Source organism: Oncorhynchus gorbuscha, linkage group LG17 (genome assembly GCF_021184085.1).
Source record: "Oncorhynchus gorbuscha isolate QuinsamMale2020 ecotype Even-year linkage group LG17, OgorEven_v1.0, whole genome shotgun sequence".
Classification (NCBI taxonomy): domain Eukaryota; kingdom Metazoa; phylum Chordata; class Actinopteri; order Salmoniformes; family Salmonidae; genus Oncorhynchus; species Oncorhynchus gorbuscha.
Genome location: NC_060189.1, coordinates 10778819 through 10797762, shown reverse-complemented (window position 1 = coordinate 10797762; position 18944 = coordinate 10778819). Strand labels below are relative to the sequence as shown.

The window sequence follows — 18944 nt, the reverse complement described above, 5'->3', positions numbered from 1 at the left end:
GTGTCTTCAGTCCGCTGCCACAGAAACCCCAATAATTTTTTTGTGGGGGGCACAAGGAGCTGTCGGTCTAGCCGCGGACAGAGCCAGAGACCGTCGGGGAGGTGATGGAGCTGTTGGAGGAGAGTGAACAGAGAGAGATGTTAGTTAGGTGTATTCTGAACAGCACTCTCCCTGAAGAGCGTGTCACCAGTCCGGTGCAACCTGTGCCTGCCCCATGCACCAGGCTTCCAGTGCGCCTCCCCAGCCCGGTACGCCCTGTGCCAGCTCCCCGCACTCGCCCTGAAGAGCGTGTCATCAGTCCGGTGCCACCAGTGCCGGCTCCACGCACCAGGCCTCCAGTGCACCTCCCCAGCCCGGTACATCTCGCACTCACCCTGAGGAGCGTGTCACCAGTCCGACGTTTCACAGTCCAGAGCTACCAGCAACGGTCTACAGCCCGGAACCTCCAGTGACGGTCTACAGCCTGGAACCTCCAGTGACGGTCAACGGTCCGGAGCTTCAAGTGACGGTCAACGGTCCGGAGCTTCAAGTGACGGTGAACGGTCCGGAGCCTTCAAGTGACGGTCAACGGTCCGGAGCCTTCAAGTGATGGTCAACGGTCCGGAGCCTTCAAGTGGCGGTCAACGGTCCGGAGCCTTCAAGTGGCGGTCAACGGTCCGGAGCCTTCAAGTGGCGGTCAACGGTCCGGAGCCTTCAAGTGACTGTCAACGGTCCGGAGCCTTCAAGTGACGGTCAACGGCCCGGAGTTTGCTGCGCCGGTGCGCAGTCAGGCACGGCGTCCAGTCCCGCTCCATGGCCGGAAGCCTTCCTCTGTGCCGGTGTTCAGTCCAGGCACGCCGTTCAGCCTGGCTTCAGGGCCAGATCCGCGGTATGAGCGGGGGCTACGTCCCGCACCGGAGCTGCCACCGACGCTAGTTGCCCACCCTAACCCTCTCCATCTAGGTTAAGGTTTTTGCGGTCGGAGTCCGCACCTTGGGAGGGGGGAGGGGGGATACTGTCACGCCCTGACCATAGATAGCCCTCGGGGTTCTCTATGGTGTTTTAGGTCAGGGTGTGGGTGTGACTAGGGGGTGTTCTAGTCTTTAATTTCTATGTTGGTGTGAGTATGGTTCCCATTTAGAGGCAGCTGTTATCGTTGTCGCTAATTGGGGATCATACTTAATTTGCCCATTGTTCCCACCTGTGTTGTGGGATATTATTTTCAGTTAGTGTCTAAGTGCACTCTGTACTAGTGTTGCTGGAATTTCATAATTCCTATTAATTAAATCGCTCAGTCTATTTTATAAGAATTTGTAAGATTCCTATTTGCATAAAATAGACAGAGACCAGTCTTATCAAAATGAGATAATAGTATTTATTCTCGGAGCGCGCTGCCATGTAACCACGAACAACAGTTTATGTACAAAATGTGACGTCATAGGGCATAAAATGTTCTTCCTCCTATCAACCAGGACCCAACAAAAGTTGAAAAGTTTATTCCCACCCCTTCGCTCTCTCACACTAGACACACAGTTAACTTCTTGCGTCGAGCCATCCCGGATCCGGCATAATGACTACAGCCTCAAGCTCATTACCATAACGCAACGTTAACTTTTCATGAAAATCGCAAATTAAATTAAATAAATCTGCTAGCTCTCAAGCTTAGCCTTTTGTTAGCAACACTGTCATCTCAGATTTTCAAAATATACTTCTCAACCATAGCAAAACAAGCATTTGTGTAACAGTATTGATAGCTAGCGTAGCATTTAGCGCTAGCATTCGCAGGCAACATTTTCACAAAAACCAGAAAAGCATTCAAATAAAATAATTTACCTTTGAAGAACTTCGGATGTTTTCAATGAGGAGACTCTCAGTTAGATAGCAAATATTCAGTTTTTCCTGAAATATTATTTGTTTAGGAGAAATCGCTCCTTTTGTTCATCACGTTTAGCTACGAAAAAAACCTGTATCCAGGAGTGTAAATCTATTCGCAAGCTCATTAGCATAACAACGTTAACTATTCTTGAAAATCGCAAATGAAATGAAATAAATCTGCTAGCTCTCAAGCTTAGCCTTTTGTTAACAACACTGTCATCTCAGATTTTCAAAATATGCTTCTCAACCATAGCAAAACAAGCATTTGTGTAACAGTATTGATAGCTAGCTTAGCATTTAGCGTTAGCATTCAGCAGGCAACATTTTCACAAAAACAAGAAAAGCATTCAAATAAAATCATTTACCTTTGAAGAACTTTGGATGTTTTCAATTAGGAGACTCTCAGTTAGATAGCAAATGTTCAGTTTGTCCAAAAATATTATTTGTATAGGAGAAATCGCTCCGTTTGGTACATCACGTTTGGCTACCAAAAAAACCAAACAATTCATCATAAACGCCAAACTTTTTTCCAAATTAACTCCATAATATCGCCTGAAACATGGCAAACGTTGTTTAGAATCAATCTTCAAGGTGTTTTTCACATATCTCTTCGATGATATATCGTTCGTGGAAGTGTGCTTTCTCCTCTGAATCCCATGGGAAAATGCCTGCAGCTGAAGATTACGCACCAATTTAGACAAAGGACACTGGGCGGACACCTGGTAAATGTAGTCTCTTATGGCCAATCCTCCAATGATATGCCTACAAATACGTCACAATGCTGCAGACACCTTGGGGAAATGACAAAAAGGGCAGGCTCATTCCTGGCGCATTCACAGCCATATAAGGAAACAATGGAAAACAGAGCCTCAAAAATTCTGCTTATTTCCTGTTTGAATTTCCATCTTGGTTTCCCTGTAGCATCAGTTCTGTGGCACTCACAGAAAATATCTTTGCAGTTTTGGAAACGTCAGTGTTTTCTTTCCAAAGCTATCAATTATATGCATAGTCGAGCATCTTTTTGTGGCAAAATATTGCGCTTAAAACAGGTACGTTTTTTTATCCAATAATGAAATAGCGCCCCCATAGGTTCAAGAGGTTAAATCAAGATAAAACTTCAGAAGTTTTCATCCATCACCATTCAGCAGACAGTTCCAGCTAATGGAAAACCTAAAACACACACTGCCTTATCTAAACATCCCAGAGCTAAGTTGAGTCGGTTCAACCATAGTTTATTGACCCTTTCTGCTTACTTAAAAACCCACAATTCCAGTCTTCTCCAACCTGTCTGGAATGGTATTTATTTAATTTAATTACCCCCTGTCTCATGCTCCACAACCCCTCCCTTATGAATTAATATTATTAATCAGATATAATAAAACAGATTATAATTTATTAGTTATAGTTTTATTTATAATGTAGATATTGTTTAGTCATTATTCATAAAATTCCTAACAACTGGACGTTCGTTTTTTCTTTGTTGTTTTTCTTAAGTGCCACTTTGAAATAAAGTATGTGGAACTATATGGACGCTGTGCCTTGGTCCGCTCCTTTCGACAACGTGACAATGATGCTCAGCTTAAGAAACAATGCCTTTTTTGCGACTTTTTCGAATCATAGTCGCACACCTCATGTAGCCTAGCCCATAGGCCATATGTTTTGTTTGAAGGTTTGTATCACAACTAAAGTGGCCAAATAGCTTCTTAAAATGAAGCACATTAATCTGCTTTACAAGGTGTGTAGAGGCTAACTGGCATGCATAAGCAGCGCATGAGTTTCACGTTTGGGGAAGATCATTTTCACCATAAAAACGCACCTTTATAATTAAAGCATTACATCCATAATCGCATTTGCGGTCACTTTTGAAAATATTGTTTTCCCGCTAATGGAACATTCATGCTTCTATCCTACTGCAGTGTGCGCATTGCTGCACTTATAATGTGAAGAAATAGCCATATAGTTTATCAACATGTTAAGCTAAACTATTTCGTCAGCCACATTGTGTAAAACAGTTAGTGTATTAATTTGAGATATATCGCGTCCCTCAACTGTCCTGGACTATATTTTGGAATATTTATTTCTCGCACAGAATAGAATAGATCAACTTTTGTAATATGGGGATAGTAGATTGACATAGGCCAGTGCTTCTGCTGTTCGTTAGGCCTACTCATCTTGTTGGCTGACGAAAAGTAAATGTGGACAGTTCTTCCAATACGCACCTCTGAATTGGATAAGGACGAGAGCAGTTGACCGATGTATCTGTCTTCACTTGTAGACTGTCTTCTTCATGTGAGTGAGAGGTGCTTTGGAGCGCAGCACTCAGGGAGAAAGCACAACGCTAGCCCTTGGCACCGCAGACGCTCGTGAGCAGTGTGGGTGCAATAATTGAATAATATAGATTTCTAAATGTATTTTGCAACACTCGCGCAAGCGAAGCGAGCGGTGTGGTCAGCCTATAACGTATGTGTTCACCATAGTAACCTAAGCTCATGTGGTCACATAGAAACCTAACGTATGTGTGTGCGTTGTGCATTTTCCTTTTTAATCATGATTACATGTTTTGATTGCACTTCGACTCACGTTAGTTGAGCGCCCTCAATTTATTTTCATTATCAATATTTATTTACAGACACTAACTGCCACATGATTTTCTGCCCATGTATTTCATTGAGACCACACATACTAGGCACACATGAAACCTCTCTCCCATCTAGGAGAGGTAGGCTATTGAAGTTGAAGCAGTGAATTCTGACGAGAAATATGTGCTTTTAATACAATAGGTAGGCTAACAGCATACAAATCAGAAAGAGGATAGCTTCTAAATAATTGACCACAGTGGAGTCAGTACACAACACTATGTTCTGGATAAGAGCGTCTGCTAAATGACTTAAATGTAAATGTAAATGTCTTAGCAGGATCAGATGGTGACAGGGGTCCTATAAGGGTCAGACAGCCAGGGAAGACCAGTCTATGGAGCTCATGTGAATTTTGTAGTATATTCAGTGAATGACACCGTTCAATCTTGAATTGATGGGTTGACGATTGATGGCAACGAAGGAGTGGCTTTGCAAGAAGCATTTCAAGGTCCTGGGGACAGGTCAAAATCTCCAGATCTCAACCCCATAGAAAACCCCATAGAAAATCTTTGGTGGGAGTTGAAAGTCCGCGTTGCCCAGCAACAGCCCCAAAACGTCACTGCTCTAGAGGAGATCTGCATGGAGGAATGGGCCAAAATACCAGCAACAGTGTGTGAAAATCTTGTGAAGTCTTACAGAAAACGTTTGACGTCTGTCATTGCCAACAAAGGGTATATAACAAACTATTGATATAAACTTTTGTTATTGACGAAATACTTATTTTCCACCATAATTTGCAAATAAATTCATAAAAAATCCTACAATGTGATTTTCTGGATTTTTAAAATACTTTTGTCTGTCAGAGTTGAAGTGTACCTATGATGAAAATTACAGGCCTCATCTTTTTAAGTGGGAGAACTTGCACAATTGGTGGCTGACTAAATACTTTTTTTGCCCCACTGTATGTGTATGTGACCATTAACATTTGATTTAATTAGATTTTATATATAAACTTAACAGTACCAGACCCAAAATCAAACCTTGTGGAATCCCACGTGATATGTATTTTCTCTGAGTTATATTCACCAAGGGTGACAAAAAACTCTCGACCAGTTAAATAGGTCATAAACCAATTTAGAACTGGACCAGAGAGGCAAACCTCCCCTGTCTGTCCAGATGGACATCATGGTCAACGGTGTCGAATGCAGCACATAAATCCAATAGTACAAGGACAGAGAGCTGGTTGGCATCTGTGTTGGCTCTAAGATCATTTACCACTTTAAGTAAGGCTGTCTCTGTGTTCTGTTGGAGACGAAAACCAGATTGGAATTTTTCCAAAATACTGTTGGCACTTAAAAAATGTTTTAGCTGTTTGAACACAGAGAGCAGTATTGCTGCTTGGTAGCAGACCAGAAAATGCTGGTGACCCAAGTGTTGTAAGACACGTCATGTACAGTTGAAGTCGGAAGTTTACATACACCTTAGCCAAATATTTAAACTCAGCATTGCCTTAAAACTGTTTCACTTGGGTCAAACATTTTGTGTAGCCTTCCACAAGCTTCCCACAATAAGTTGGGTGAATTTTGGCCAATTCCTCCTGACAGGGCTGGTGAAACTGAGTCAGGTTTGTAGGCCTCCTTGATCACACACAATTTTTCAGTTCTGCCCACACATTTTCTATAGGATTGAGGTCAAGGCTTTGTGATGGCCACTCCCAATACCTTGACTTTGTTGTCATTAAGCCATTTTGCCACAACTTTGGAAGTATGCTTGGGGTCATTGTCCATTTGGAACAAACATCTGCGACCAAGCTTTAACTTCCTGACTGATGTCTTGAGATGTTGCTTCAATATATCCAAATAATTTTCTTTCCTCATGACGCCATCTATTTTGTGAAGTGCACCAGTCCCTCCTGCAGCAAAGCACCACCACAACATGATGCTGCCACACCCGTGCTTCACAGTTGGGATGGTGTTCTTCGGCTTGCAAGCCTCCCCCTTTTTCCTCTAAACATAACGATGGTCATTATGACCAAACAGTAGAGGTCGACCGATTATGATTTTTCAACGCCAATACCGATACCGATTATTGGAGGACCAAAAACCGCCGATACCGATTTAATCGGCCGATTAAAAAAAATATATATATTTGTAATAATGACAATTACAACAATACTGAATGACCAGATATTTTAACTTACCAATAACTTACCAATAATACCAATAAATATCAATACAAATCATGTTCAATTTGGTTTAAATAATGCAAAAACAAATTGTTGGAGAAGAAAAAAAAGCTAACGTTTGAGTTCCTTGCTCAGAATATGAGAACATATGAAAGTTGGTGGTTCCTTTTAACATGAGACTTCAATATTCCAAGTTAAGAGGTTTTAGGTTGTAGTTAATAGAGTATTTATAGGACTATTTCTCTCTATACCATTTGTATTTCATATACCTTTGACTATTGGATGTTCTTATAGGCACTATATTATTGCCAGTGTAAGAGTATAGCTTCTGTCCCTCTCCTCGCCCCTACATGGGCTATAACCAGGAACACATCTACAACAGACACACTCGAAGCAGCGTTACCCATCGCTACACAAAAGCCGTGGCCCTTGCAGAGCAAAGGGAATAACTACTCCAAGTCTCAGAGCGAGTGACATTTGAAACGCTATTAGCGCGCACCCCGCTAACTAGCTAGCCATTTCACGTCTGTTACACCAGCCATTAGGCTGATAGGCTTGAAGTCATAAACAGCGCTGTGTTTGCGAAGAGCTGCTGGCAAAACGTACGAAAGTGCTGTTTGAATGAATGCTTATGAGCCTGCTGCTGCCTACCATCGCTCAGTCAGACTGCTCTATCAAATCATAGACTTAATTATAACATAACACACAGAAATACGAGCCTTTGGTCATTAATATGGTCGAATCCGGAAATGATCATTTCGAAAACAAAACGTTTATTTCAGTGAAATACGGAACCGTTCGGGTGGCATCCATCAGTCTAAATATTCTTGTTACATTGCCCAACCTTCAATGTTATGTCATAATTACGTACAATTCTGGCAAATTAGTTCGCAATGAGCCAGGCTGCCCAAACTGTTGCATATACCCTGACTCTGCGTGCAATGAACGCAAGAGAAGTGACACAATTTCACCTGGTTAATATTGCCTGCTAACCTGGATATCTTTTAGCTAAATATGCAGGTTTAAAAATATATACTTCTGTGTATTGATTTTAAGAAAGGCATTGATGTTCATGTTTAGGTACAGTCGTCCAACGACTGTGCTTTTTTTGCAAATGCGCTTTTGATAAATCATCCCCCAGTGTTGCATCGATTATAGCAGGACATGCTAGATAAACAAGTAATATCATCAACCATGTGTAGTTATAACTAGTGATATGATTGATTGATTGTTTTTTATAAGATAAGTTTAATGCTAGCTAGCAACTTACCTTGGCTTCTACTGCATTCGCGTAACAGGCAGGCTCCTTGTGGAGTGGAACGAGAGGCAGGTGGTTATAGCGTTGGACTTGTTAACTGTATGGTTGCAAGATTGGATCCCCCGAGCTGACAAGGTGAAAATCTGTCATTCTGGCCCTGAACAAGGCAGTTAACCCACCATTCCTAGGCCGTCATTGAAAATAAGAATGTGTTCTTAACTGACTTGCCTAGTTAAATAAAGGTATAAAAAATAAGAAAATCGGCGCCCAAAAATACCGGTTTCCGATTGTTATGAAAACTTGAAATTGGCCCTAATTAATCGGCCATTAATCGGTCGACCTCTACCAAACAGTTCTATTTTTGTTTCATCAGACCAGAGGACGAATATCCAAAAAGTACAATCTTTGTCCCCATGTGCAGTTGCAAACCAGTCTGGCTTTTTTATTGCAGTTTTGGAGCAGTGGCTTCTTCTTTGCTGAGCAGCCTTTCAAGTTATTTTGCTATAGGACTCGTTTTACTGTGGATATAGATACTTTTGTACCTGTTTTCTCCAGCATCTTAATAAGGTCCTTTTTGGTTTTCTGGGATTGATTTGCACTTTTCGCACAAAAGTAATTTCATCTCTAGGAGACAGAATGCGTCTCCTTCCTGAGCGGTATGACGGCTGCGTGGTCCCATGGTGTTTTTAATTGCGTGCTGTTGTTTGTACAGATGAACGTGGTACCTTTAGGAGTTTGGAAATTGCTCCCAAGGATGAACCAGACTTATGGAGTTCTGAGGACTTGGCTGTTTTATTTTTATTTTCCCATGATGTCAAGCAAAGAGGCATTGAGTTTGAAGGTAGGTGTAATGGTAAGTGTCCATGGTTGTTTATTAAACACATAAACTGAACACTCTATACAAAACAATAAACGCACCGTGTATAACGAAAACCGAAAACAGTACCGTGTGGTGTAAGACACGGAAACAATCACCCACAAAACAACAGTGAAACCCAGGCAACCTAAGAATGATTCTCAATCAGAGACAACTAACGACACCTGCCTCTGATTGAGAACCATACTAGGCCGAACACAGAAAAACAACCTAGACACACCTAGGTACACCTCCAATTGACTCAAATGATGTCAATTAGTCTATCAGAAGCTTCTAAAGCCATGACATAATTTTCTGGAATTTTCCAAGCTGTTTAAAGGCACAGTCAACTTAGTGTATGTAAACTTTTGACCCACTGGCATATTGATACATTGAGTTATAAGTGAAATAATCTGTCTGTAAACAATTGTTGGAAAAATGACTTGTGTCATGCACAAAGTAGATGTCCTAACTGACTTGCCAAAACTATAGTTTGTTAACAAGAAATTTGTGGAGTGGTTGAATAAAGAGTTTTAATGACTCCGACCTAAGTGTATGTAAACTTCCGACCTCAACTGTATGTGTTATAGGTGACTGTATTTGATTTACATTTACAGTATTTTGTGAAACTCTCAAATATGCTGGTGTGTGATGCACTTCCTGTGATATCAGGAAGTGATTCAGTGAATCAACAACTGCACAGACTGGATAGGCCTATAGCTATTCTCTGTGGCAGGTGGTAGCCTAGCGGTTAGAGAGGCAACGGGAAGTGAGCTGGCAACTACATGGTTGCTTGTATAAAATCTTAGATGCCATTGTGCCCTTGCGCAAGGAACTTAACACCCCACAACAACATCTCCTCGGCACCCAGTGTGGCACCTCTCTTAAAATCTGTATATGTATGTTTGTCTTTAAAAGCGGAAGTAAATCTTTGGTTGGACCTTGTATGCAATTGACCAATAAAGTGATTTTACTAGACATGTCCAAAGCCCTCGTGACTGCAGTAAGAGAAGCACTGAAGTGAAAATGAGTGAGTCTTGAAATATGAGTCATTGATATAGTATTCTCACAGAGGGAGTTCCTTGCTTTAGCAGAACCAACAGTGGAGTCAACCATGGGGATGCAAGAGGACATAGCAGTGACCAGGACAGTGAACTTATTGACAGTCGTCAACAGAACCCTTCTAGACTCAGACTTCCGTTACACCCTCTTCCCATTGTTTTACGGTGTTGTGTTCGTCCTTGGTCTGATAGCCAACAGTTACGTGCTGTTCGTGCTGCAGCGCATGCAAGACACCAAGGCCATGAATGAGATCTGCATCTACATGGCCAACCTGACTTTTGCCGACCTCCTCTTCGTGTGCGCCCTCCCCTTCTGGATTGGCTACTACCACCACCGCGGTGACTGGCGCTACGGCGACATCCTGTGCCGCGTCACCGGTGTGTACTTCTTCATCAACACCTACTGCTCCGTCCTCTTCCTCGCCGCCATCAGCGTCAACCGTTACTGGGCCATCACGCGCCCGCTGGATGCCACCTCGTCTGACCATTGGCGCCGTGGGAAGGCCATCACGGCGGTCATCTGGGCGCTCACTATGTCCGTGCCGTACCTCTTGGAGATGGGCATCCAGGTGGACGACGGCAACGTGTCGTGCTGCTTTGAGGGCTACCACAACAAGACTGACGACGAGAAGCGGACTGTGGCCACCACTCAACATCGTGGGGTGCCTCGTCTTGGTCTTCTTCCTCGTAGTAGTCTGTAACCTGCTCATTGCCCGGGCCCTGCTCGCCCCAGTCCCCTACCCAGCATCGGGGCTCCAGTTCATACATACCCCGGGGGGTGAAGGACCAGGACCTGCAGATGCTATGAGCCGTGTCGGGGGTGTTCGGGGTGTTTGTGGTGTGCTTCCTCCCCCACCCTGTGGTCCAGGGTCCCTGGACTCTGGCTGTACTGGAGATCAAGGAGGGCTGGGGAAGAATGGACTGGACCAGGCAGGACCAGGCAGTGGCTTAACGATGCCCACCAGGCTACCTTGATGCTGATGGGGCTCAACTGCCTCCTGGACCCTGTGGTGTACCGCTTCGCCACCAGGAAGTTCCGCCTGTACATCAAGGACAATCTGAAAAAGATGGGGAGGGGCAAAGGATGCTCGGAAACAGCCATCACACACATTTCTATGGTGGAGTGCAAGAATGTGAGCCAGCGGCTCCATAGCGAACAGCAGCAGCTGAAGGTTTAAATCTCTAGATGACATGGTATTGTAGATATTGTGTCTAATGCTAATACTGTTGTTGGTAACCACATCCTCACGATGCTTCATTCCATCACACCCACACCTAACAATGAACACATAGTGCAGAACATGCACTCTGCTATGTAGCCTCATGTTCATTCAGACACATCACATGAACAGATGCACCACCACACAGCCCCACCCAGAGTGTGGTTCCCCTCTAGATTTCCTTCCTGTAGGGATTTGTCCTGGCCACTGTGCCAGCTATAATCAGTGCTTTAAAGAATCTCTGGACCATTGATTCTTTGTTTTCACATTTCAGATGTACTGTACATTGTATCTCACAATGTATCTCACACTTTGTTATTGTGACTTCAATTTAATCACGTTTCTTTCTGTTCTTCCAGTGTAATCAGAGAAGAGAAGCAGATGTTTTATAGGGAACAGGAGCTTCTATACAGGATTGCAAAATAGCTCTACAAACTCAGTCCCAAGCCACTAGACTAGTTCCTTAGATAAAATTGAGATCAAATTACATTTTAAATATCACATGCGCCGAACACAACCGTACAGTGAATTACTTACTTACAAGCCCTTAACCAACAATAGTTCTATCACTATTGGAGCCTTTTAAATTGGGTGCTGAACAATAGCAATTAATTAAAAAAAAAACTTGTTCTTGAGCACCTAATATGGGCATATATTCACACATAAAAATGAGGTTTTCAGGATGCTGGCTGTCAAGTTCATGCATGTTGTGATAAACTAAGAATTGCATTGATTTTAGCTTACATGGTTTTCACCACTTATGGAATTGCAAAATGTTCATGTGTGGTGAGATGTGAAACTGTATTTGTTTTGCAATTTAATTTTGTAACATAGCAAAGACACATTCTGGGAGCTTTTTTAAGTATGTGAAGCATCGCTATCCCCCTGGGCACAGATGTCAGTTCAACGTCTAGTATTGATTAACATTCGGTTGAGTTGTCAACTAACGTGAATTCAATATGAAATCAACAAATAAAAAGAAAATAAAAAATAATAATTGTTGAAATTACGTGGAAACAACATTGATTCAACCAGTTTTTGCCCAGTGGGATTATTGTTATTGTAAAGAATAATCTTCACAATCCTGTTATGACACTGCCAGCTACTGAAGTATTAACAGAGACGTGACGGTTATGGAGTTAATAGACCTCTGGTATAAATGTTGCAGTAACTGTAACTCTGTTTTTGATGCATTTAAAACATATTGTGTAATACGCTGTACTGCATTCTCAATGTAAATATGAACAAACAGATATATTGTTATTGAAATGCCTCTTTTTTTTGTTTCACACTCGTTTTTTTATTCAAAGCTTCCATTAAAAGATTCTGACAAATATCACTATGAATGCAGACAAATGAGAAAAATAAGACTTTTCAAACCTCTTTACTTTTTAGAGATCAAGTCTAGCTTCTCTTTAAATATTTAACCCTCTTAAGGCCAGTTCCTCTGACACAGATTAAACATAGTCCTGGATAAAAAAGCATGGTCAATAGAGTATCTGTCGAAATAGTTTTTTTAGTCCAGGACTATGTATAATCTGTGTCTGGGAAACTGCCCCACAGTCTTTTACAATGAGCAAAGGAGGATTTAAGAGGAATCATCCCAAGGTGGCATAGGTATCATCCCCTGTCATGTAGGTGGGGTACAGGTCGCTGTAGGCTTGGTTGGTTTCACCACAGTTCATGTAGACTTCTCCCTCATTCCCAGCCTGGGCCTGACTCTTCCCCCTAGTGGTGACAGCAGACACATGATCAACATAGTGATCAGCATGGTGATCCGCATAGTGATCAGCTAATTATAATCTCATACACAGGAAGACAAATGTAAAACACACAAATATAATTTGTTCATCATGCTCTTACTTTGGTGCTTTTGCAGGTCCAGTATATCCTGGAAGTACATGGAAAATACATCACAGTACATCAAACCAACACTCACAATGTCTGAATGAACATTGTAGGCTTTTCAGAAACCTACTAGAGTCCTACACATTACTTCCTGTAACTACAGTAGCCAACATGTTATAATTATAACTGCAGTATAGATGAAGACTTGGCAGAACTGTTGATACAGTGCAGTACACTTGAGTGTCACTCACCTTTGGCCGGTGCACTATTGGTGGCCAAGGTCTCTTGACCGGCCTTCTCTTTGGCCCGCTGCCTCCAGAGCCACAGCAGCAACAAGGTCTGTAAGACCCCGGCAATGAGAACCAGCACCAACCCTGCCACTCCTGCATACACACTGCCTAAGGGGAGAGGAGGAACAGTCAAATGAACGGCATTGACATTGATGTGCCACAGGCTTACACTAAAATCTTAAGCTTTACAAACCTATGCTATAAAGTACTACTGTGCATCAAATATTGATACATACATTGAACAGCAGGGTTTGACAACATAAAACTATTGATAAATGCAATCCAAAGTTATAAAAGAGAATAATGACATGGCAATGTGAGAGGCACCATCTCAGTATATTATCTTTTCTTTTGGTACATTGTCACTATCACACCACCATTACCACACACCATCGTCATCAGCTCAGTTCTCTACTAATGGAACAAATCTCATTATCGTTCATCATTTCCTCAAACTGAGCTGTTCTCCATCTTGGGCTGAGAGGAAGCTAAATGTGTTGGACTCATATGAGAAATAAGGTGGATGTTGTGATTGATGAGTAGATTACCAGTCATGGGGAAGTAGACGATATAGACTGTGTGGGAGGGGCTTTGTTGCTGCTGCGTCAGGGAAGAGATGTTGCTGTAAGCCTGGCAAAAGTACTGCCCACTCTCACTTGCCATGCTCAGGGTCAGCTCTCGCCCCATGTCCACCTCTTGCCACCCACCCTGCTCGTCCAACCTGCTCCAGCTCCAGATGACAGAGGGGGGGTGGGAGGTGGCCTGACAGTACAGGGTGACACTCTGCCCCTCCATGGTGACCAAGTCCTTGGGTGTGGATGACACCAACACATTGGAGAGTCGCTCTAGAGAGAGGAGGGGACATGATAAACTACTTTGTGTTACTCAAATAAATACAGATTACAGATCCAGACTAAATTCTTAGAAAAAGGTTTCGAAAGGGTTCTTTGCCTGTCCCCATAGGAGAACCCATTTTGGTTCCAGGTAGAACCCTTTTTGATTCCAGGTAGGATTGTAGAAGGATAGAATAGAGTGGGAGAGGGGGGTGTAGATTGTAGAAGGATAGAATAGAGTGGGAGAGGGGGTGTAGATTGTAGAAGGATAGAATAGAGTGGGAGAGGGGGTGTAGATTGTAGAAGGATAGAATAGAGTGGGAGAGGGGGTGTAGATTGTAGAAGGATAGAATAGAGTGGGAGAGGGGGTGTAGATTGTTGAAGGATAGAATAGAGTGGGAGAGGGGGAGTAGATTGTAGGAGGATAGAATAGAGTAGGATAGGGGTGTAGATTGTAGAAGGATAGAATAGTATGAGAGGGGCGTGTAGATTGTAGAAGGATAGAATAGAGTGTGAGAGGGGCATGTAGATTGTTGAAGGATGGAATAGAGTGGGGAAGGTGGGTGCAGATTGTAGAAGGATGGAATAAAGTGTGAGAGGGGGGTGTAGATTGTTGAAGGATGGAATAGAGGGAGGGGGGTGTTGAAGGGTGGAAGCAGACAGACTACAATGCTGCTGGGTCATTATCCTAGCCGGGGGGGGGGGGGCTGTTACTATAAACACTGACATAACTGTGCTGGGTTCTGCTCCGGTGAAAAACAAGTCAAAATAATTCAGCCTGGCTGAACTACTTAACTCTCCCTGCCTGCTATGCTTCTGTCGTCTTATTGATTTTCCAACAGGCAGCATTAACTGCAGTCCCTGACATATCTTTGTGTCTCTACATGAGTAGGGTTTTCTCGCATAAGTCCAGGAAGCTATTTGGCGTTGCCTTGGTGTTGGCTGTGTTTGTTCCCCTGGGACGGGAATATAATTAGTGGGTGTAAAAAGTTGAAAAAACACAATCCCCTATTCTAGCATCCACAAACATGCCATGACAATGAACCATTTGTTTCGTGATAACGATGAAGTTAACGGGAGTTTTCTGATTTAAAATAACTTCCAGTCACGTACCTACCACAGTCAGGTTTACTGCATTGCTCTCGTACCTTGTTCCATTGTAATAACCTGAACACTTGTATTCTCCAGAGTCCTTAGTGGTGACAATTAGAGTCAGAGAGTTGTTGTTAATATTCATAGCTGTCGATGTGGTCTGGTTCAGACGGTACCAGCTGTATTTGTTCACAACAAATGATACCATACAAAACATTTTGACGGTCTGACCAGCAGGCATGACCGGTGCTCCAATCTGGAAGATCAATTTGGCCCTTTGGCTCCCCTGGAGAAAAGCTGTCAAAAGAGACAGAGACAATGGTCAGAGAAGGCAATTAAAAAGCCCTGCTTGTAAATGGAACACTTGCTATACGAAATAGACACTTTAGCCTTAACTACACTGTACTCACCAACTGGTGACGCAATGTATATTTTAATGGTTAGTGTTGGCAGATTCATTTGTTGTGATGACTGTAATCATTTAAAGGTCCAAATCCTAATTTGAGATCCATGCACTTCGACTTTTGCGTAAATTATGTAAATGGATGGTAAATGCAAAAAACATTGAGTTACGGGTGCAGATCTCCAGTTAGGATTCAGCCCTAATACAGTACATACTTAATATTAACCAATATACAGTAGAACATAATGAGAGGTCTTACCTGGTTTAACAAACAAACAGAGCAGAAGAAAAAGAAGTTGCATGTTTAGTAGCTGTGGTTTTTACGTTGACGACTGATACGATGACACTCTGGACCTGTATGTTTAAGGTGTTGTGCTTTACTCTGTCTTAAAGTCCTGATGGGGGAAGTTTAAAATGGGAAACAAAAGGGACAGGAACTTTGAGCTTCCTCCTGACTGTCAATCTGTTAACAGAGTTTCATCCTCGGGTTGAACTGGAACAATATTGTTGCAAGTCTACGGTTTAGATAACCTTTCTGTTTATATCTGTCCAAGCAGCTTTGTTGCATGTCTACGGTTTAGATAACCTTTCTGTTTATATATGTCTAAGCAGCTTTGTTGCATGTCTACGGTTTAGATAACCTTTCTGTTTATATCTGTCCAAGCAGCTTTGTTGCATGTCTACGGTTTAGATAACCTTTCTGTTTATATCTGTCTAAGCAGCTTTGTTGCATGTCTACGGTTTAGATAACCTTTCTGTTTATATCTGTCTAAGCAGCTTTGTTGCATGTCTACGGTTTAGATAACCTTTCTGTTTATATCTGTCTAAGCAGCTTTATTGCATGTCTACGGTTTAGATAACCTTTCTGTTTATATCTGTCCAAGCAGCTTTGTTGCATGTCTACGGTTTAGATAACCTTTCTGTTTATATCTGTCTAAGCAGCTTTGTTGCATGTCTACGGTTTAGATAACCTTTCTGTTTATATCTGTCTAAGCAGCTTTGTTGCATGTCTACGGTTTAGATAACCTTTCTGTTTATATCTGTCCAAGCAGCTTTGTTGCATGTCTACGGTTTAGATAACCTTTCTGTTTATATCTGTCCAAGCAGCTTTGTTGCATGTCTACGGTTTAGATAACCTTTCTGTTTATATCTGTCTAAGCAGCTTTGTTGCATGTCTACGGTTTAGATAACCTTTCTGTTTATATCTGTCTAAGCAGCTTTGTTGCATGTCTACGGTTTAGATAACCTTTCTGTTTATATCTGTCCAAGCAGCTTTGTTGCATGTCTACGGTTTAGATAACCTTTCTGTTTATATCTGTCCAAGCAGCTTTGTTTCTCCACATCTCTACTATCTGTTCTCAATGATTTAGTAATAACTCACTACAACTCAACTCACTCTAATCTCTTGAGGCCTCTGTGAATTGCCATTTCATTTACCTCACAAAGCTTGGCCAACTTCAATCTCACCCTGAACTTTATTAGCTAGGTTCCATGTTATCTACTGTGACAACAGAAATACTGAGCGCTAATGACATGTTCCCCTTCAGAAAGAGTATACTCTATCTTGGGCTGGGGTAGAGGTTACATATAGGCTCCATCCCAAATTGCACCCAATTCCCTATAGAAATTATTCATACCCCTTTGCTTATTCCTCATTTTTTTGTGTTACAGCCTGAATTTAAAATTGATTCCCACTGTTGGGGTGATACTTTGTAGAATAACCTTTGTCTTTTTGGGTAAGTCTCTAAGAGCTTTCCAAACATTGATTGTGCAACATTTGCCAATTATTCTTTCCAACATTCCTCAAGATCTGTCAAATTGGATGTTGATCATTGCTAGACAACCATTTTCAGGTCTTCCCATAGAATGTCAAGTAGATTTAACCTGTTAAGCCCACCCGACACGCAGGCGTCTCATCAAGCCATCTGGAAATGCAAATGCGCTACGCTAAATGCTAATAGCACTCGTTAAAACTCAAACGTTCATTAAAATACACATGCAGGGTACTGAATTAAAGCTACACTCGTTGTGAATCCAGCCAACAAGTCAGATTTTTAAAATGCTTTTCGGCAAAAGCATGAGAAGCTATTATCTGATAGCATGCAACACCCCGAAATACCCGAAGGGGACGTAAACAAAATAATTAGCATAGCCGGCGCTACACAAAACGCAGAAATAAAATATAAAACATTCATTACCTTTGACGATCTTCTTTGTTGGCACTTCTAGATGTCCCATAAACATCACTATTGTTTCTTTTTTTCGATTAAATCGGTCCATATATACCCTAAATATCGATCTATGAAAAGTGTGTGATACAGGAAAAAATCATGTTTTAAAAGGCAACGTCATTTTTTGAAATTAAAAAAGTCTACGATAAACTTTCACAAAACAATACGAAATACTATTGTAATCCAACTTTAGGTATTAGTAAACATTAATAATCTATCAAATTGATCACGGGGCGATGTGTATTCAATAGCTCCACGTCTTCAAATCATGTTCGGAAATCTCTCTTCCAAAAACATCCTGTCGGAGACCGGAAGGAATGGGGTCTCTCTGACTCGTTTGACCAAGAAACAACACCCAGGCAATTGACAAGACTGGCAACATCGTGTGGAAGCTGTAGGACTTGCAATCTCAGCCCCATCTAATTTGCTGTCCCATAGACAATACATGCAAGTGGCGCATGGATATTTTTCCCAGTTTTCGGTGATGAGTTTTTCTTGCGCTTTTCGATGAAACACACGCTCTGTTATAGTCACAGCCGTGATTTCAGTTTTAGAAATGTCAGTGTTTTCTATCCACACGTACTAATCATATGCATATACTATATTCCTGGCATGAGTAGCAGGAAGCTGAAATGTTGCGTGATTTTTAACAGAATGTTCGAAAAAGTAAGGGGTAGGCTTAAGTGGTTTAACCTTTCTAGGGCAGGCGTTCCACTAGCGGAACCCCTCCACAACATTCCTCTGAAAAGGATGTTCGAAAAAGTAGAGGGTAGGCTTAAGTGGTTTTAAGTCAAAACTGTAACCCGTCCACATTGACTGTCTTCTTTGTAAGCAACTCCAGTGTAGATTTAGCCTTGTGTTTATAGGTTATTGTCCTGCTGAAAGGTGAATTCATCTCCCAGTGTCAGATGGAAAGCAGACTGAAATAGGTTTTCCTTTATGATTCTGCCTGTGCTTACCTCCGTTATGTTTCTTTCTTTTTTTTACATGAAAAACTTCCCAATCCTTAATAATTACAAGCATACCCATAACATGATGCGGTCACCACTATGCTTTAAAATATGGAGAGTGGTACTCAGTAATGTGTTGTATTGGATTTGCCCTGAACATAACACTTTGTATTCAGGACAAACAGTTATTGCTTTGCCACAGTTTTTGCAGTATTACTTTAGTGCCTTGGAAGCATGTCTTAGAATATTTGTTTCTGTATCTTTGTACTGACTGTGTGTATTGATAC

General features: G+C 41.9%; 1 protein-coding gene and 1 pseudogene across 3 annotated transcripts; one reads left to right on the top strand and one right to left on the bottom strand.

The window, feature by feature from the left end:
- Positions 1–9749: 9749 nt before the first annotated feature.
- On the top strand, positions 9750–12340 carry LOC124001979 (annotated as a pseudogene).
- On the bottom strand, positions 12292–15852 carry LOC124001980. 3 transcript variants are annotated; one of them, XM_046309169.1, is made up of 6 exons: positions 15736–15852; positions 15095–15370; positions 13697–13993; positions 13110–13256; positions 12874–12901; positions 12292–12738 (listed from the first exon to the last, which is right to left on the bottom strand). In XM_046309169.1, exons 1-6 carry the CDS (start codon positions 15776–15778, stop codon positions 12609–12611), a joined length of 921 nt encoding a protein of 306 aa, XP_046165125.1. In that variant the 5' UTR covers positions 15779–15852; the 3' UTR covers positions 12292–12608. The 3 variants fall into 3 exon arrangements, with proteins under 3 accessions (XP_046165125.1, XP_046165127.1, XP_046165128.1); XM_046309171.1 differs by having other exon boundaries at positions 13110–13252; XM_046309172.1 differs by having other exon boundaries at positions 13856–13993.
- Positions 15853–18944: the final 3092 nt, after the last annotated feature.

What these genes read in the sequence shown, in the direction of transcription:
- LOC124001980 (XM_046309169.1), bottom strand. Translation starts at nt 15,778, where the DNA reads ATGCAACTTCTTTTTCTTCTGCTCTGTTTGTTTGTTAAACCAG. An exon ending in CGTCTACTTCCCCATGACTG is followed by an intron (nt 13,257 to 13,696) that starts GTAATCTACTCA and finishes CTCTCCCCTTAG; the next exon opens with GCAGTGTGTATGCAGGAGTG. An exon ending in CAATAGTGCACCGGCCAAAG is followed by an intron (nt 12,902 to 13,109) that starts GTGAGTGACACT and finishes ATGTACTTCCAG; the next exon opens with GATATACTGGACCTGCAAAA.